Source organism: Lissotriton vulgaris, chromosome 11 (assembly GCF_964263255.1).
Source record: "Lissotriton vulgaris chromosome 11, aLisVul1.2, whole genome shotgun sequence".
Lineage (NCBI taxonomy): Eukaryota > Metazoa > Chordata > Amphibia > Caudata > Salamandridae > Lissotriton > Lissotriton vulgaris.
Genome location: NC_141699.1, coordinates 200,800,769 through 200,821,796, shown reverse-complemented (window position 1 = coordinate 200,821,796; position 21,028 = coordinate 200,800,769). Strand labels below are relative to the sequence as shown.

Genomic DNA, 21,028 nt, shown 5'->3' with positions numbered 1-21,028 from the left:
TCCTCACTGTTGACAGATGGAATGCTAATCCATTGTGCTTTGCACATGTGGGTTCGGATCCCATCCTCGTCACCAGTGTAAGATCCTTAGTAAAATAAAAGTAGGAAATCCAAATAAAAGTTGAAAAGGTTTATTTGATGAGGCACAGTACTGCTCATTCCCAGTCCAGCAGCATAATGACAAGGATTCCGATTCCAAGTGGAATCACATCTAACTGCATGGCAGGGGCCAAGGTTAAAGGTATACAGGAAGAATTAAAGGGTAAGCACAATACAAATAAGGAACAAATCACAATGTAACACTACAGTATATTTAAACATCTCCGGAGAGCGCACTGTGATGCGAGAGGGGTGCACCTGTTGATGCCAATAACCGTTGGTAGTCAGCTGGCTACGACAGAAAGTTCTCAAAGCCAATCTAAAGAGGTAGGCACTTTAACCACCCTAATGGTGGTAGTATAGCGCCCTGATGGTTTCCATTACATCCACATCCAACTGCAGTTATAGATTCTTCTTGAACTTTACATCCAATAACTCATAAGCGTACAAAGAAAGTCAAGATGTAATTCAAAAACAAATTAGAAGAACCTCTGCCTCTTACTTTCTACTTTTCAGCTGGAGGTTCTCTGCTTACCTTTTCATCTGTTTAGAGCCACAGAATTATCAAACACTCTACAACAGTTTAAGATATTAGGAAGAACCCATGCTTCATACGGTTTGTGGTAGGTTTATAAATGTGTTGCAATTGAACAGTTTCCCTAAACGTTTCCAGTTATTTCCTCAGAGGTGTGACCTTCATGCAAGTGACATAGAAAAGCAAAGCATTTCTGGGAACCCAGATGCTTCTTTCACTATTGTTAAAATGTATTAAGCAGACACTGTTCTAAAAGCTTCTATCCTATTCGACAAATCCATATATTACCCATCAACTGATTTCATTTCCTTACCACAGTGCACTGCAGCATGCATTAATTTATAGACAGTGGATTTAAATGAGCTGAACATTATATGAAAGCCAGATACAGCAACATGGTGACAAAGGCATGCACACTCGGATCAAAATACCTTTCAAGGTCCTGATCCACAAAGCCTTTCTTGCAAACGTTCGACTTATAACTGTCACAGATTTCCAGGAGTGATCGGACTTGTCACAATCTACGCATGCAAATTTTCCACATTTATCATTTTTCTACAAATGTTTTCCCCCTATGAAGAAACACCTTCCACTGCACTCTACAATAAAATACAAAGGTGAATCCTCTTTGCCCCAAACTGGACAGCAGCACGATTGGTCTTGTGTGTGTTAACAGGGTAGAAGACAAACTGCAAGATGTTTGTAAAGAGGCACACATTTACAGGTTTGTTTCAGTTCAAGGAAATTGGAAGGCCACCACCTACAATGGCCCCTCTACAGCACTTTACTTTTGATGCTAAGATGGCAGAGTAAATGGATGTGCCTGTCCTCTGTGCTCCAAAATCATTTTGTATTTATTGGGTTTGCCCGTGCAAACTCTTTTTGAATAGGGTCCTTAATGCGATTTGGAATACCAAATTAAAAAGATCAAATTGATATGTTAACAGAACAAGAGAGACCAGAAACAAAAACACATCGAAAATCTATTTAAAATACACTTTGGAATGTATTGTACATAATGTAATTTCCGAGCAGTAGCAACAGCAACATTGCTATTCTCTACACTTGGATTACAAGAAGGAAAGCGAGTTGTATACAATACAAACTAATCCAAGTCAGTAAAAAAGGAAATATCACACTACTAATTAGACCAGCAAAATAATTGATTCCAACCACAAAGCAAATTCGATCCCCAACACCAGGTAAACTTTCAGGTTATGATTTAATATTTTTCACACCATCCTTTGCACAACAGGAGAGACCTATTCCTGCCCATTTGCCCACAAAACATGCAGAGCTTGATATTCAACATGTGCACTACCCACAGACTAAATGATGTGCAAGTCTGCACCAAAGGTCATTTGAACTCGAAACGTGTATTTTAATATTATAGATTTTTAAAAGGCCACACCCTAACAAGTAATGCAAACCCAATAGGTCTGGCTATTTTAGAAATTAAACTGCGTCAATGATTTGCAAAATGTATGTGGATAGGTGAGCAAATGTAAGAATATGTCTAAAATCGGGTTTGGCACTTTACAAAGATTCGATAGGGAAGGGCAAAACGAACATATTTCACTAGCCGTATTAAGGAGGCTAAGAATTCGCCAAAGGAGCTTTTCCAGGCAGTCGTGAGCTTGGCAGCCCCCAAGCCTGATACAGCGCCCCCCCCCCAGTCAGGAACTATGCGAGGGCTTAGCAAAGTTCTTCCAAAATAAGGTGGAGACTATCTTTAACTCACTGGACGGTCACGTTAGGGCCAGCTTGCCAGTTGCCAGTCAGGAGATCGAGATGATTAACACACAAGAGGGCTGGTCTCTGTATCCGTCCCATTTAAGCGAGGAAGCTACTGGGGTTAATATACAGGAGGGCAGGTTCTTGAGGTTCTCCCCTGTAAGTGAGGAGGAGGTAAGGATGAGGCTGCTGAGCATTAAATCGGGCTCTCCTTGTGACCCGTGCCCGGCGGCTATTGCTAAACTAGCGGCTGCCCCTATTGCCACCATACTTGCCAAAGTGTTCAACATCATGCTGGAGGCCGGCGATTTTGCATCCTGTTGGAAACAGGCTTCAATCCTTCCACTTCTTATGAAATCTAACTTGGACATCTCTGACCCAAACAACTACCACCCCATTGCGAGGCTACCTCTACCAGCCAAGTTAATAGAGGGAATTATGAATAGTCAGCTCAGTGCATTCTTAGGGGCTGTGCAGGCCCTGGATCCATTGCAGCATGGATTCAGAGCCGGGCACGGCACGGAATCCGCCTTAATTAAATCAACTGAAGACATCAGAAAAGTCTTGGACGCAGGAAGGCAAAGCCGCCCTGATCCTGTTGGACCCGTCAGCGGCCTTTGATACGGTCCACCATGCTATTTTGGTGGACCGTTTGCAGGCCTGCGGGATCCAGGGGAAAGCTTATAAGATCTTGAAAGCTTTCCTCTCTAACAGAAGCCAGGTGGTGGCTCTGGGGGAGTTCGAGTCAAAACCTTTTGTGCTCCCTTGCTCGTCCCTGAGTCCCACCCTGTTTAATGTTTATGTTTCCACCTTGGCGCCAGTCATTTGCTCTCACGGGTTTGAGTTAACATCTTATGCAGACGCCACGCAGATTGTGGGATCACTGCTCCCTGGGAGCGAAGACGGTACGGCCAGGAGATTCAAAGATTGTATGTCAGCAGTCAGTAACTGGATGACAACGAACTGCTTAAAACTTAACTCGGCGAAAACCGAAGTGCTGCTGTTTGGGGCCAGAGATAACTTCTGGACCCCAAAATGGTGGCCGGACGAGTTGGGTGTTCCTCCCTCTCCAGTCTCGAAGGTTAAGAACGTTGGGGGTTCTGATGGACGATAAACTGACCTTTAGGCCCCAAGTAAACGCTCTGTCATCTGCGATCCACCTCACTCTGAGGACAATACGTAAGATCCTGCCCTTCTTGCCCGATGAGCACAGGAAAACAGTGGTGACAGCGCTGGTCCTGTCACGCCTCGATTAATGTAATGGCCTACTGCTCAATGCCCAACATGGCCTGCTTAATAAGCTGCAGGTGCTGCAAAATGCAGCTGCCTGCCTTATCACAGGCACTCCCAAGTTCGCCTCCGTCTCTCAAGAGATGGCCAAGCTGCACTGGCTTCCGGTACGGAAACGGATTGCCTTTAAGGCCTTATGCACAGTGTTTAAGGCTCTCAGGGGGTTGGGCCCACCATGCCTAGCCCAGTACTTTCAATGGTACAAGCCTGGCAGACAACTAAGGTCTGCTGACCAGGGTCTGATCGTGATTCCACAAACTAGGAAAGCTCGATGGGGGGCAGAAGCTTCTCTTTGGGGGCAGCGAGAGCTTGGAATGCCCTTCCACTTGTCCTAAGACAGGCCACTGAGCTAATGACTTTTCGGAAACTCCTGAAAACATGGCTTTTCACTCACTAATTCCGGGCTTAGTCAGGGGAACGGTCATCTAGCGCCAGGACACCGTCTGGTAACAGTGCGCTTTATAAATGTCACAAATAGATAAATAAATATGGTTGGCCGGATAAGTCAATGCATCAATGATGAATGAATGCGCGGGTAACTCAGTGCATGGATAACTAGTAGGTGAATGACGTGGATGGATGAATGGGTGAGTGAATGGATGTACAGATGAGTGGCTGGATAAATTGGTGAGTGTATGAACAAATGTAAGTATATGGTGGCTGGATGAATGGGTGAGAGCATAAACAGAGGAGTGCATGGGTGTATGCACTGGGGTTGTACTAGCCCTACCGCATGACGTCTCAGACAGCAGTAGTGAAGTTAAAAATGACTAGAATGACCAATTTAAGCTAATACAATTGTTACGGCAGTTCTAGGCACCACTGTGCCAGGAATACCCCGAAGGTATATAGAACTACTATTATGCCAATGCAAGCACCATGCAAATGTTGGCACCATCGTTCCAAGAATGGAGCAGGGTCAGCGGACTCGATAATTCTCTCGCCTCGGTGCCCACTCTGATCAGCGATCACACTCTGCAACTCTGGGCATTAGCTTGCCTCATCTTCACTAACGGCCCCACCAGACCGCCGGGGATGCCTGGTCTCACCCTGGAGATACCCATTAAGGGACCATCTCTCAGGGAAGCCAGGAAGGGTTTCGCAGCGGTCGAAGCGCCTTGGGACCCTCCGGGTAAGTAGTGCGCTATATATAAAATGCCTATACATACACAATGTCAGGAATTAGCACAATTAAGCAAGTTCAGATGGTAAAGGAGCATAGATGGAACGAGGTAGGACGAGGGAGGACCACAGGCTGCAAGTGGGAGAACACAAGATTGTGTGTAGAAGGGTATATAAACACCAGGGAACATGTTGCAACAGAATGAAGCAGTAAGGAGCTCAAAGGAACCTAAATGGCATGTGGCGGGAGGGTCAAAAGAAGCAGCAGAAGAGCAGGTCCTTAGCTATTCATGACATGAATAGTTACAGTTGCTGGTCCTCCAGGAAATCTGAAGGAAGGATGTGCAGCAAGTCCAGGTTATGTGTCTCCCTGTATTGCTGACAGCTGACAAATTAGATAGGCTCATTACCTTGTGTAGTGTCTGTCTCTCTCCCTCCCTAAGATATGCACTCACCAGTATTAGAAAGCGGGAACAGGGGATTGTGCAGGTAGGGCTGAGAACCCTTCAAGGTGCCATGATTTTTTGCTACATCACTAGTCCTGAATGTGTGATCCATCTTGGAATGGTAATACCATTCCAAGGTGGCCACCACATTCAGCATCATTGTTAAATCTGGTGGCCACCCTGAAACAGTAATACTGGTCCAAGATGGCCTATACATACATAACCAGATTTGCATCACGAGTAAGGTCCCTATGCTGCTGGCAGCCAGCTACCCCACATAGTCTGACCAGCAAAGTAAGGGATCCTTGAGTGTGTATGACCAGTGGCAAGGGGGCTGGGCTTTAATCAGAAGTGTGGCTCAATGGTGGAGAAGTGTGGCTCAATGATTAGAGCAGCAGACCCTGATGCAGAGGTCTAGCCCGGGACCAGGGTTCAATTCCCCGCCTCGGCGGGTCTTGGGCTCAAAATTCCACGGACCTGACAATTCTCGCCTCGGTGCCTATTCCAATCATGGAGTTCGACTCTGCAACTCTGGGCAATAGCTTGCTTAATCTCCACAACGGCCCCCACAACGCTAAGGATGCCTGGCCTCCACCTTGGGGGTGCCCAGGAGTGGACGCCTCACAGGGAAAGCCAGGATGGGTTCCACAGCGGTATTCGTACAAGCGCCTTGAGACCCTTGCGGGAGAGTAGTGCGCTATACAAGTATCAATTTACATTTTACATTTACATCAGCAGTAATCCGAGGCATTATAAAGTAAATATCCACACAATACCATACATCAAGACTGACCGCCCAAAGACTTTGGTGTGGGCAACCAATAGCTGAAAGGGGGGATCCAAAGGCCCTCTCTATATCATATTTTCTGTTTTTAGGTTTTGGCTAGCGTAGGCTGCGCTTGTGCAATCTCGCTGGTGAGATTTTATGTTTTCTAGTAGTGAGACTTAAACCTGCCCCTCTTCTCCATTGGCTGGCTTCCTAAACGGCGGCCAGTCATTGGAGAAGAGGTTTGCTTGTCAATTTAAGTCCCGTCTTTTTCGGATTGAGAAGTGTGTTTTTTCGTTTCTTTCTCTCCTCTCCTCCAGCCAATGGAGAAGATGGGAGAAAGAAAACACGCCCCTCAATCCGAAAAGGACGGGGCTTACAGTTTGATCAGTACATGCAGAGCCTCGGTAAGAGGGACACTTACCGTCCCGCGCTTCCCGTTTTGGCTTTATCTCTCCCCTTGTTTCCGGGCTCCTGTTCTTGGGTCGTGGGGTTTCAGGACCGGGGGCCAGAGCGCAACAGGCGTATCCCCCTTCCCCCTTACAGCCGGCTCTCACGTGGCCGATAGTGCGGCGAGAGGTCGTAATGGAGTAAAACCACTGAGTTTGGGATTAACTTTATTATGCCTTTAGTGCCAAGACACGAGCGGACTGTCCTGCTGCATGCTCCCCCATTCAAGTAAGGGTGGTCAGGGCAAGCACTGCATCCGCCGAGGGAACCAGCACGGTTTGATCACGTGGTGAGTCGCCCCGCCTGGTTACAGCCAGCCCGGGGCTCGTATGGGTATCTGTGACTGGGTGCGCGGCGTTGCCATGGTCGGGATCACTGGCATTCGTCTTCCTCCGTCTTTCCTAGCACTGAGATGCACGCGCCTGAGGCAGCTGAAAGTGAGGGGAGTGGGCTGCCCCTCCCTCTTCAAGTAGGCGCTGCCCAGCCAAGACTAGACTTGTGATGCCTAGGGGTGGTGGGGAATTGAAGAGCTCCCCCAGGAATGTCTCGCTCCCTCCCCTTCGCGGCGCAGAGGTAGATCTAGGGGTTTGATCTATAGGATCCTCTGCTCATGTCCTACTACGATGTAGGTAATTTTGATGTTAGGGGACTGTAGCATTTTACGATGTCCTCAGGTTCCGTTACACATTCTGGGTGCAGGCAGCATCAGCGGGTTATAAGAGAATGCGTTGAGTCAGCCCAGGAGTCCAGGGCCTGCCAGCACGACCCCCCACACCTCGTAAATCTAAGGCACTGGGCACCCTGGCACCCATGCAGGCACATGGGCCACATGGGTGTGATGTAATTAGCAGGCCTGGGGCGGGGACGAGGGTGGCCTTGGATGTGGGCATGATCGCGGTGGTGGGCGTTTGAAGTCCCTGATTTGTACCCGAATGGCTTGGCTGGATGTACACGGCGAGGGACTGGCCCGCACCTCCTCTCCTTGCATTCCCTGTCTCAGAGGTTGTGACTGTAGCCTCGCTGCTTTGGTCATATACACGGGCGCGTGGGAGCAGCACCCTCTTTGGCCTGGAGCGGGTTGATCCCGGGGGAGAGAAATTAGTCCTAGCTCCGGCGTGTGAGCTCCCAACACCCCCTGCCACCTCCCCGGCCCCTCTGGCTACCCGCCTGGGAGGTACGAAAAGGGCAGCGGGGCGGCAGGGGGTATGGTGGGGCAAAGTGATTAACTGTATGAGTTGTCTCGTGTTGCAGCAGATCCCGGGTACAGCAGGCTGGGCGGGGAAGATGGCCGGGCATGGGTCGTGTGGAATTCCTGGGGTTTATGCCCTGGTCCGCTGGGCTACTCGCACTGCTTTGTTGTGTCGAGTAGCTGTGTGTAGGCATCAACTCATGATTGGGGTCATGGTGTCAAGCCCAATTTCCTGCGGTGGAGATTTGATGCACGTGGTGTGCCGAGAAAGGGAGCTTTTATCCCATGTGGGGGCTGTGCACCGAGGAGCACAGAGATGGTATGTCGCTCCCCCTACAGGAGTCACATCATGGGTGGTTGCCGCTTTAGAGGGTTTTGGTCCACGGTCGAAGGGAGGCTTGCCCGGGAGTTTGAGCATAGATGGCATGGATTATTACCCGCCGCCCTCATAGGGGATGACGAGCGGGTCGCCGGGCGCTCCATCCCCCTCAGCAAAGCAACCCCCTCCCCCAAGATGCAGCAATGGCGCGAGGTTGGGGTCGGGCCGGCCAGACTGGTTTGCGGACAGCATGCCGAAGAACAGATGGTGCATGTTATGCCATGGTTGTTTTCCCTGGCTGATGGGACCGATACGGCGTGGCAGACGCAGTTGATAGGGGCATGCTGTGCACCGCCCGCTCTCGCCCAAAGCCCCACCACCCCCCACCACCACAGCGAGCAATGCATGGCCCCTGGGCGCCACATGTTATTATGTTATTATCATGGTGTTAGAGTTGGGGGGGGGGGCGCTAGAGGGGGCGTGGGTCCGCAGGCAGCAGCCGCTAGCGGCTTTCACACCTCCGGGCGCAGGGGAGATCAACCTTGCCTAGGGCGTCGCCACCAGGTACGGGGCTGCGATGCTCGGCACTAGTTGAAGAGCTTAATCGGGAAAATGTTCAGTTATTGCGGGGGCCAATGGGGGTGGACGTAGGCTCGGCCGCTGGCATGCACGCACGCTGAATAATCAACCGGTTGCCAGTGCAGTCCACTGCCCTCGCCCTTATCACTTCTCTGTCTGGAGGCGCTGCATCTGGTCGCGGGCCTCGGGGGCCATTTTGACACTGCCTGGCCCCCTGCTTCGGACCCCGTCAGGGGGTCATCAGCTAAGCAAACATACCCGTACGGTCCCCCGGGCCCACGTGGTCAGCCGGCCCCTTCGGCATCGGTCCAGCACAGCGGGGGTATCTCGGGGCGGTCGTCGGGCCAGCGTGAATGGCACTAAGCATGCGATGCAGGGCCGATCCCCGACAAGTAAAGTGTAATGTTTGCAGCAGGGCGAGAGTCGGGTGAAAACATAAGGAGTTTCGTTGGCCTAGGGGTAGAGCGGCTAACTCCCACTCCCAAGGTTAGATGTTCGACTTCGGTGTGTCATTATCCTCACTGGACTATAAAATGGAACGGGTTTTAACTGCGGTTAGAAATGTGTTTTGAAGAACTTGGGATTCCACAGTCTGAATCGGCCTGCCCCAGGCTCCCAGGCCGCTCCTGGGGACGGACCGCGTCCAGGTTACCCCATCCCCACCACATCCACCCCCACCACATCCACAGACCACATCCACCACCACTACCACATCCACCACCACCACATCCACCACCACCACATCCACCACCACATCCACCACCTCTACATCCACATCCACCACCTCCACCACATCCACCACCTCCACCACATCCACCACCACATCCACCACCACATCCACCACCACCACATACACTGCCACATCCACCACATCCACCACCACCACATCCACCACCACAACCACCACATCCACCACCACCACATCCACCACCACAACCACCACATCCACCACCACATCTACCACCACCACATCTACCCCCACCTCCACCACCACCACATACACCACCACCACCACATACACCACCACCACCACATACACCACCACCACATCCACCACCACCACATCCACCACCACCACATCCACCACATCCACCGCCACATCCACCACTACCACATCCACCACCACCACCACCACCACCACATCCACCACCACATCATTCACCACCACATCCACCACATACATGTGTGTGTGTGTGTGTGTGTGTGTGTGTGTGTGTGTGTGTGTATGTGGCTCTGTGCGTGTGTGGGTGCAAATGCAATAGGTCTCGCATTCGCGAGAGATTAATCTATTGGCATGGTAAATGAGAATGCCATTTAGTTATCTGATTTCAAAACCAACACATAAATAAAACAATTGTCATTTACAATGCCAATAGCTCTAAGCTTTGCAAAGGCGAGACCGTTGCATTGTAAATGCTTGTTTACAAGAGTTGCAGCAAATAACTAAAGCTGTCTCTATAAATAACTTAACAAATGAACGCTGTTCATCATATTGTATTGCAATAGCACATACTACGCATATTTGGGGCGTTGAAGCGTTTGCTTACATGTAGGGTGTGTGGTTGGAAGTATGATGTCCTTCGTTTTGGTCCTATGTGGGAATTATTGCCATGTCGTGCGTCATCAAGATTTGCCATTTTTATGCATTGCGATGTCTGTGCAAGAGGCAAATTGCTCTATAATAACTCCATTGTACTAACCTAATCTCTCGCTGCAGTTGGCACCGACACAGAAATCTTCTGATGAGGGCTTGGATCTGGATAGCTGACCTTTCCTTTTCCTTCTGCCCTTTCCTTTCCTCACGAGCCTGACGGGCTTTGTCAAGGAACTGGGCTTTGGATATTTGGTTAGCACCGAACATCGTTGCAACCTGAAAAAGACAGTGGATGTGACGAATCATGCTATTTATTTATTTGACAGTGATTCCACAGAAACACTACATCTTAAAAATCCTTTTAAATGTCATAATACAATAATCTATTAATCTTTACAATTTATTTACATAACCATGTCATTCGATTATTTATTTATTTATTTATTTTGTCCTCATTTACCACCATGGTTACAGATGCTAAATCGGGTGGGGTTACGACATGCTGTCTATCAAACTGGCAGGGATAAGGCAAGGTGGAAGACGGACATTCCACAACAATGACGTGCCCTTCCGAAACGTGCATCAAGAAAAACCAATTACCGAGACATCAGTAATATTTGGTGGAAGTTACAGCCAAATCGGGTCGGGCTAGGACCGGACAGCGGCTCTATAGATGGTGTAAAAACCACAGTAGCGTAATCATTGGACGCGGGGGAAAAAACAAAAGAAACCCCGGGTAACTTACTGCTCCCATGACAACAGATGCCAAAATGTCCTTTTACTTTGGTTACCGGCCCTAGCCATATCCAATCGTGAGACCTGCAAGAAGGATGCCTGCCACTCATTGAGAGAGGGAGGTAAAGGGTCTTACCATTTTTTACAGATCTCCCTTCTGGCCAGTAAGATAGAATAGAACATCAGATTTTTTGCTGAGCTCTGAACCCCATCCAGGATTCCGAAAATCACAAGGGAGAGTTCCAGGACTACTTGAAAGCCTAGAATGTAACTAATCGCCTCCCAGAATGAGGCCAAACAGGGGCATTCAAAGAACATGTGGGCATCTGAAGCAGCCACCAGACCACACTTGGGACAAGCTACCGACTTTCCCTCAGTGAATTTAGAAAGTCTAAGGGGAGAGTAATATGCCCTGTGCAGTGTAAAGAGAGGATTTCTGCGTAACCATGAAGGCTTCACGATGTTCCATAAGAGCCCAAATGAGGCAGTCCAGAGCTCTTGCAAGTTATGATCAGTAAGCAGAGATCCCCACAACAGGTCCGGTAGTTTAAAGTCAACATCTATTTCTTCCAGTATAAGTTTATACCACAAAGAGATCTCCTTCTTTACCGGTGCATTGTCCACTAAGATAGAAATTAGCTGACTATGACCACCAAGTGGAAACTTATTCCCTCGAGAGGGTGAGGAGATATAAGAGTGGGTCCAGCTAGCAATTTGCATATATTTAAACCTTGCAAAATTGGGGCCAATTTTATTCTTAAGGTATTCCCATGTAAGCAGGTCCCCTTCAAAAAAGAGGTCACCCCAAACTTCCAGACCAGCTTCTTTTAACGGGACTGATAAACTATCTCCAAGCCAAGCGGGGCTTCAGGTAGACCGCATAAAGGTGTCCTATTACAAAAGTACCCCATCTTTATAGATTTTGTTATTTCTGACCATATTTTGGCCTTCCCTTGCAAGACCTTCAGTTTAATTTTTTTTTTGAATTTCGGGTTTCCAAATTTAAATAAGAAGCCAGACTGACTGACTCCTTCCCCTTTGAGCATAGCTGAGAACATGGTCCCAACACCGTAGTCTGTAGGCATTTTTAACAACATTCGAGTGTGTGATAGCTGAAACGCCCATGCATATAATTTTAGGTCTGGGGCCGCCAACCCCAACTTCTCACTGCGCCTTCTAAGTTTCTTCCAAGCAATTCTTGGAAGGTGCCTGTCCCAAATAAAAGATGTAATTTCCGACTGTAATTTAGCTAAAAAAGATTGGTTACAGTAAAGTGGGATGGTATTAAATAAAAAGGACACTTTGGGTAAAATCGACATTTTGATCAAGTTTACTCTCCCAATTAATGAAAGTGGAAGATGGGCCCATGCTTGCATAAGCTTACGACAGTCTTTTGCTATTGCAGTGAAATTTACTGTAGCAATTCGATTGATGTCTTCCACAATATTCAGACCCAGATAACGCATAGAGGAACTAGCCTGTTTACTAATGGCCCTCCCATCATCATTCCAGACAAGCATCTCAGTTTTTGCAGCATTAATCTCATAGCCCGATACTTGACCAAATTTGTGAGCAATTTTTAAAACAGCAGGAAGTGCAGTGCAGACCTCAGATGTAAGAATAAGGACATCATCAGCGTATAGGGCTACTTCTCTCCCATCCTCTATAAGCAAAAGGTTTGATGTTGACATCCTCCCTCAGATGTTGAGCAACGGGTTCGATATATAAATCGAACAGAAGAGGGGAGAGAGGGCAGCCCTGCCGCGTCCCCCTTGAGATGGTGAAGGGGTCCGATAGATCTCCATTGACCAAAAGGAACGTAGATGGAGTTCGATATAGAAGACCAACAGCACGGCGAAAACCCTCACCCATGTTGAACTTGGCCAAAGCCCCCGACAGGTACAACCAGTTGACCCTGTCGAAGGCCTTAGTTGCGTCCAACGTAAGAGCGGCCAGCGGGAGGGTCTCAACCGATGCCATATCGATGGCCCCTATCAGGTCGTATGTTAACTCATATAATTGGCGCCCCTTCACAAATCCCTTCTGATCTTGATGTAGGACAGAAGGGGCAACCAAAGCCAGCCTATTTGCAAGAACTGTGGCAAAGATCTTATAGTCCACGTTCAAGATTGATATTGGCCTATAGGATCCACACGCGTCCGCTGGTTTCCCAGGTTTCAGAATAAGGGTAATCGAGGCATTGTCCCAAGATGCTGGGGGCCGCTGACATTCAAGTACGATTTGGTTAAACAGGACAGTAAGAAAGGACACTATTTCTTGTTCCAGGGCTCTATAGATTTCGGCTGGGAGCCCATCAGGTCCTGCAGCCTTACCTTTCCTACTCTTTTTAATAGCTGACCTTACCTCTTCTTCAGTGATAGTGCTATCCAAAAATAAACGCTGCTCAGTAGAAAGTGAAGGAAGAGAAATCTCACTCAGCCAGCCGTTAATCGACTCTAGGTCAATTTTATTATCCTCTTGATAAATTATTTGGAAAAACTCTCTAAAGGCAAGACTGATGTCTTCGTCTGACGAGAAAGTGGTATTATCCACTGTAATAGAGGCTATATTATTGCGGACATGGTCTGTTTTGGTCTTCCAAGCCAGTAGTTTTCCTGCCCCCTCGCCGTATTCAAAATGGGCTAATTTACTATCCTCCCATTTCAGTTGGACTCTATGATTTAAAACAGAACCCAGATGACCTTTCAGAACCAAAAGTCGATTTAGAAGCGGGTTTAACACAGACTCAGGAGAGTTAAGATTAGCATCTATATCAAGTTGTATTTTAGCTATCTTGGCTTCAATGGAAGCGATTTCCTCCCTATACTGTTTCCTACGGTAGGATACTTTACCAGTAATCAGACCTCTCAAGAAGGCCTTAAAGGAGTCCCAAACTACCCCACTGGTCGCCGAGCCAATATTAAATCTCATAAAATTATCGGCCTCAGTTTTAAGATACGAGATGTCGTCAGGATGGGAGAGAAGAGAATGATCGAAAGACCACGTCCTGGGGGAGCTCTTAATAGGCCCCTCAAGTTCCATAACTACCGCAGAGTGGTCAGATAGGTGTAGAGGGAGATAAATAATACTCCTAACAGTATCCACCAATCTCTGGCTGATTAATATATAGTCTATACTAGACTGATGATGGTATTTGTAATTTTGAAAGGAGATACCCTGTTGCTGTCCTGACCTTACTCTCCAAATATCGACATACCCATAGTCTTGGAAAGTACCAGGGGGCGACTATTAGCAGATTTATCCAACACAGGGTCTAATACCACATTAAAGTCACCCGCAAAGATAACAGGTTCAGGAAATGACAACAGATGCGAAAAGATAGACTCTAAGGTTGTAGGGTCATCTTGATTGGGTCCGTAATAACCCAAGATTGTGACTTGTGAACCGGCTATAACAACCGATGCAATGGCCCATCTGCCACCTGGGTCCACTGCATGAGACAGTAGCCTAGCTTTTTTCTGTTTCTTAAAGATAACTGACACACCTCTGTTATTCATTGTTTGTGATGTAGATACAGCAAAGTCGATCCACCTATTTTTTTTTAACAAAGGCAAGCATTTCAGTCTGAGTTAGGTGGGTCTTCTGGAGTATAATTACCTGAGCATCCGAATCTCGTAAATACTGCATTATTCTATTAGCTCTTGGCTTGGTGCGGAGGCCATTAACGTTCCAGGAGATATACTTTAAGCTACCCATAGCTACCATCCCAGACTTGACCAAACCTCCCAGACCACTCAAAAAAAAGAAAAGGGAGAGTACCTAAATGTACCCATAAGACGGCAACCGTTACCTGCTTATTACCATCCCCTACAAAGCTCAATTGGAGAATGAGGACATTTTTAAATTTTTGCCACCACCCAACACCTAACTTACCCCTGTGCCCCCTTCCCCTTGAAAAACCCTTGCAATATCTAACCGGAACAAGTCCAGTAGATAGCACCCCTCCTCGGGCTCCCGCCAGGTTGTTCCATCACCCATCGAAGAAGCTATGTTATTATACCATGTCTTACAGGGGGTAAAATATATATTTTTTTTTTAAACCATCTTAATTAGAATAGTGAGGTAGTAGAAAGATAGAGAAAGACTCCCAGAAGTCTATACAAAATAGGGTGAGTTAGGGGGGCCCTTTTTTTATCTAACCTCTTTTATTTTTTATATATTTTTTTCTTTCCATTAAGTTTACTTTTTCAATTACTTTTATTGTAGTATTCTCAAAGTTTCAGCCTACATTAATAGATCTTAAAGTGAATTGACCTAAAAGAAAAGGTTACCAATGTAACCTATGCTGAAAGACCCTTGTTGCCCTTATTGACCAACTCCAATAATAACTCATCGGCTGCCTGCACAGATCTAATGTTAAACATCTTATTATTGTACATTATTTTTAGGGCAGCTGGAAACATGAGCTGGGCAGTTGCACCCAGCTTCCTAAATGCATCCAAATGGCCCCCAAACTCCCACTGCTTCTCCAAGGTGACTCTGGATTGGTCAGACCTGATTAAATAAGTAAACTCCTTCCCGGCCAATGACTTCTGTTTTAGGGCCACGTTGAGAATCTGCTCCTTAAGTATATATGTGTGGAAGTTTACTAAGATCTTACGTGGTTTAGACCTTCGGGGGTTTCGCCTAAAGGGATCCCTGTGAACCCGCTGGATATCAGTAGCCAGCTCCTCAATTGAGTGATCTAAGCCTAGGGATTCCTTCAGTAGTACAGTAATAAACTGTTTAATATCAGAGCCCTCTGACCCTTTCGGGACGTTGAGGATGCGAATGTTCCCGCGCCTAGCGTTATTTTCCAACGTTTCCATCCTTTCTCTAAGCGCTAAGTCTTCACGAGTGAGTTTGTCGATGTCCACTTTAGCCTGGTCAAATGTGTCGATAATACAGCCACTGTCTCTTCCAGAACCCCTGTTCTTGAAGTAAGCCCATCAATCTTACTGTCCAGAGATTCACAGTATTTTCTTATCTCAGCTTGATTTGCAGATGATTCATTAAAACCTTTCCTTATATCAAGGGACAATGAAGAAAACATTGCCAGTAAGGAAGCAGCCGTAATGGCGGAGTCAGTGGCGGAGTCTGTGCCAAAGTTCATGCCAGCGTTCGTATTAAGGACCTTATTCTCCACAACGGCATTAGAAAAGGCAACAGGGCCGTCGTGCTGCTCGCCGAATTTCTCCACATCATCTCCTACCCCCTCAACTGCCCCAGCTCCCGCACCTAGTGTATCTAGTGTATTTAGTGTGGCCCCCTTAACCTTACTAGAAGAATCGACCACTGGTGGATGACCCAGTAATGTTCCAAACTCCAGGGGTTCCTGAACATCAAGGTCAGAGGGGATCTGTAATGCCAATTCAGCTCCCAGAACAGGGCTAGCCAGCAACAATGACACAGCTTCAACCTCAACCTCAGAAATAGGTGAGAGATGTGGTTGTGGAGTCAGAGGCTAACGTATTAGGAACAACAGACGACATTGTACGATCCTCCAAGAGGTCAGCTGAGGAACTACTTTAAAGTAGGAACGTAGCGACGGAGTAATTTTCGACCCCGAAGTTAGTAATGCCTTAAATTTCTTAATAGGGGATCTTGCCCATTTTGACTTTACCTCAGTAGACAAAAATGAGGAGGGCTTCTTTACTGACAACTCAAAACTCTGCTCAGCAGGCGCAGGTTCAACTGCTACCTCTTTCTTTTTTCGTCCACATTTACCTTTGGTTTTATTATGACGGGTCAAGGGTGAAGGAGAAACAGCAGGTAATACAGCGGCTACTATCACAGAAGGTGATGAGGTGGATGTTAGCGGTAGACAAATAGAATTGACATCCTTACCGCATTCAGTTGCACTGGTTGCCTCTGACCCCTCCACCGTCGCAACCGGGACCGCCTGTGCCTGAACCTTGCAGCATGATACTTTCCAGCTCCGATCCTTAGGAAGCACTGCAGCGACCGCCGAGCCACAGGAAGAGTGCACAAGGCTCCGTACCCTCCTCCCCCTTCTAAGCTCCAGTGCAGCAGACCACAGCCGTAGCCCCAGCCCCAGCCCAAACCCCTGCGGAATATTTTTCGGAAAGTTTTGCAGGGTCGTAAATCCAACGTTTGGGCCAGCAGAGGAGCTCCGGGAGGGAGCAGCGCGAGCACAGCGTTCACCTCCAGTAGCCTCCAAGCAAGGACAGAGAAAGTGGACTCCCCGATGCGGCACCTCCTAGGTAACCCGGCAAACATGCAGCAAGCTAAACACCTGGGAACACGGGCATAAAAGGCAAGAAAAAGTTAAACCTTTAGCGTGCACATCTCCTTACACGCTCAATTAAAAAAAAGCCCCGGAGAAAAAGCTTCAAAGATGGTACGGGACAGGCTCTGGCGGGAGCTCGTCGCGGAGCACCGCAGCAGCTCAACAAGCTGCCGCCATGTTTTCCCTAAACTCCGATTATTTATTTTTATTTTTACAAATTATCGCCCTACTGACACTGAAGTAAACTCAATTTTAAAAACGAAAATATGTAAACAAAAGCAAATGTTTACAGAAAGAGGATTTAGCAATATTTAAAAAGGCTTCCTCATATGATTCAACCGAGAAATGTAAAATATCAATCTAATAAATTTGACTTGGAAATGCAATCGGCCTGGACAAAAAAAAAAAAAAAAAAAAAAAAAAAAAGAGTACGTGGCTCATACTTGTACATCAAAAGTACAATACTCACACCCTGGATGATGAACTTGGTGTCCTTTCTTTTTAATCCAGACATTTACTATTATTAGCAATAAACTAAATGTTAACTTCATAAAAAACCTACATGCAGAAGAACAAATATTTGCTTTCAGATAAAGTTGTATTACACCACATCTTACAAGTACACAATTTGGTTGCAACTTTTTAATTTGTAAGCAGTGTTGTAAATCATAATGAAAGATTGTTAAAGTCGCTAATTTCTTTAACGGTAGAGAAAAAGTTTTACTATTTTTATATGCATCTACTTGTTTAATCTTAAACCTTAATCTATTTAGACAACATATAAATGTTTTAGAAAATGTATAATTATTGTTTATGTCAGGAGTGAATTCTCGCCAAACATGTTTTTTCTGTTGATTTTCAGGACCAATAATCAGATAGCAAGCATAACAAATAACCTGACATTCGGTCTGTCAGGCCTAACTCAATGTGTATAATTTTAATTGAACTGAAACAACTGATGCATAGAAACTACTTCCAGAATTAAGATTCCCCAGGGAAGTATTTATTCATTGCGCTTATCGACTGAGTTTCAATTACTTATAAAGCGACCAGAGGAATTTAAGCACTGTATGCTTTGAGAAGTGAATGCACATCTTTTACCTACAAATTTAAAAAACTCTGTAACCCAAATGAAGTAGGTTTATTTTAGATATTTGGCCCTTAACATGATTTGTCTATATTAAATAAATAGTCTAGCTTTTTATCCCTGGGTAACTATAACCTTCTACAACCTCAAGTCGTATTAGTTTGTAGTACCAAGGGTGGGATGTTTTAAGACCTTTTGCACAAATTATCAATTTTGGGGGGAGGAGGGGTCTCACTAATCGAAAGATTACGATGTTCTGAGACATAGGCCAAAATATTTAGTTGTCGATGTAAAACTGCAGAGGTGAGAGATGGTAATACTAATTCATCGGCATACATTAATGTAGAGATTTCCCTTGTTCCAAGTTTAGAAGTGTGTTATTTAGCCTTTCTGTTTGTGCTGCCGGGCTGCTGAGCTCTCTGCCTCATAATTCAACTGTCCCATGTGCCCTTGAGGAGGAGGAGTTTAAGTGCTATAAAAAGTGCACCCTATATATCAATGACAGTGCTAATGAATTGCAGGCAAAGTGCAAAGATCTACCAAGGGTGGTGCTTGGCTTCGTACCCCTCCTGCCTTACTTTATGCAGGCAATGAAGTTGTAATGGCCAGAAAAGCAAACAGTCTGCAGCAACTTATTGAATGTTTTACTCTGTTTATAGAGAAAAGAGATCTGAAGGTTGGCCTAAGCAAATCTACCACAATGATATATGGGTAAGGATCACCCAATACAGGTATCCATCACATCAATGGCGCTCAAATTAACAGTATAGCAAATTTAGCTTTTTTGGGGCTGCAATTTGATTCTACTGGTAATTGGAGACACTTAAGAAATATAAGGACGTATCGCTTAATAAATCGATGGAAAGAGTCTTTACATTAGTGTCCAAGCAAGGCAATAAACCTGTCAAAGAAATATCTACTATCAATAAAAGCAAATATTAGTCTGCTGCTACGTACAGGGCAGATATATGGGGATTTATTGATAATGCCATACTGCAAAGGTCAGGGAATCATTTTCTGAGGAGACTTCTTGCAGTTCCACAAACCTACACATCATACTTGAATATAAAGAATTAGGGCCAGTTCAGTTTGAAAATACCTTATGAATATGGTCCATGCTTCTGTGGCATTCAGTTTGGTCTAAAGCTGAAACCTTAGGTGGCGTGGCCTAGCTGAACGTGAACGTGAACTACCGCTCCCCCAGTCCCCACTTAGCGTCTACCACGCGACTGTCTGGAGGACCAGGTGTTCAGTAAAGAACATAAAAAACACACATCCAAAATTCTTTTCATGACAACGCTAAATCCGCAATACAAGACCAATAGAATGGGATGTGTTTAAAGTAGTGATTAGAGGTATATGTATAAGGCACATTTTCGGAGTCTGTAAAACCCTGGAACAGTGTATATTAGAGGATGAACGAAAGCTGGCTACACCGACTCAAGGAGCAGACAAAAATGAAGCGCCACTGGCTCAGGTAGCAGACGCAAAAACCGCATATGCGGAAGTGCTGGCGGACCTCAGATTATACAACTTCAGAGCGCATGCAGCCAGGGCACAAAGAGAGGGGGACAGAGCAGGCACACTACTGGGATGGCTGATTAGGCAAGACACTATCCCTCACCCTATAACCGAGGTGAACACAATCACTGGTATGACAAACTGCTCCTAAAAGGACATTACACAAGCATTCAGCGCATACTATGCAAGACTATATACAGCCCCTAGCCAAGCAGACATCTTGTCGGTGGACAGATTTTAACTACTCATCGGCTGTTGTGTATAATGGCAGCTAATAGAGAGACTCTCGATGCAACAAAATCTAGCCAAAAATAAAGCCCCAGGTCTCGATGGCCTGCCGTTAGAAATTTATCATTCTCCAGACTGCTAGCATCACGACTAGCAGAAATGTATGAGGCGGTGTTGGAAGAGGGAGAGCTCCCGCATTCCCTCCGAGAATCATTGGTTGCATCCTTCTTAAAACCGGACCGAGACCTAGGATTGCCACATAGGATCCTATCGACCTATCGCTCTATTGTCTGTAGACTATAAAATATTAGGTACTGGCAGAGAGCTATGCCTTGGTGATCCTAACTCTAGTGCACCTAGGCCAATGAGGATTCATACCGGGAAGATGTACCTCCCATAATATCCGACGGCTGTTCCATATTCAGGATCAGGTTCAGGGTCCATACCCCCGGGCCGCTGCCTGGTCCTGGACCTGGAAAAAGCCTTTGATACTGTGGAATGGCCATGCCTATTTGCCGTCCTGCAGTGGATGGGAGTGGGCCTCAGGCTGCGTGCATTCACACAACCTGTGATTCTGGGCAAATCACTTAATTTCCCCGTGCCTAACAAAAATGAATGTGTCCTCATTAACGTAACTGGTGTGCTATGTGAAGCGCTCTGATACCCGATTCGGGTCAAGTTTGCGATATATAAAACTCTGCAAAAAAAAAAAAAAACAACAACAAAAAACTGCTGTATACGAAGCCGGCCTCTAGGTTCAGACTGGGTTGCCACCTGTCCGCCCCTTTCGCAGAATCGAGAGGGACTCGACAGGGCTGTCCACTCTCCCTGCTGCTTTTTGATATGGCGATGGAGCCACACACTCCAAAGGACACATACTGGACCAGGTCTGGACCATCAACCTCATGGTGTCCACGCCCACAATCCTTCCTTGTATTTGGTCTGACCATCATCTAATAAAATTCACTGCAACAATTCCTTTCAGCCGTAAGACCCCCACAGTCAAGGAGGGCATGATCAGGAAATGGAGGGCCATTAATGAACAGTAATTTTAGGACAGCCTGGCCGGCTCTAACCCTGCCTTC

The 21,028-nt window shown here is 46.5% G+C and overlaps 1 protein-coding gene across 2 annotated transcripts in view; it reads right to left on the bottom strand.

Moving 5' to 3' along the window:
- UBE3B (ubiquitin protein ligase E3B) overlaps window positions 1-21,028 on the bottom strand; it is a 452,538-nt gene that overhangs the window by 406,950 nt on the left and 24,560 nt on the right. For both annotated transcript variants that reach the window (XM_086943106.1, XM_086943107.1), the window contains exon 3: window positions 10,229-10,398. In XM_086943106.1, coding sequence (XP_086799232.1) covers window positions 10,229-10,389 — 161 coding nt within the window. In that variant the 5' untranslated portion in view covers window positions 10,390-10,398. The remainder of the gene's footprint in view (window positions 1-10,228; window positions 10,399-21,028) is intronic.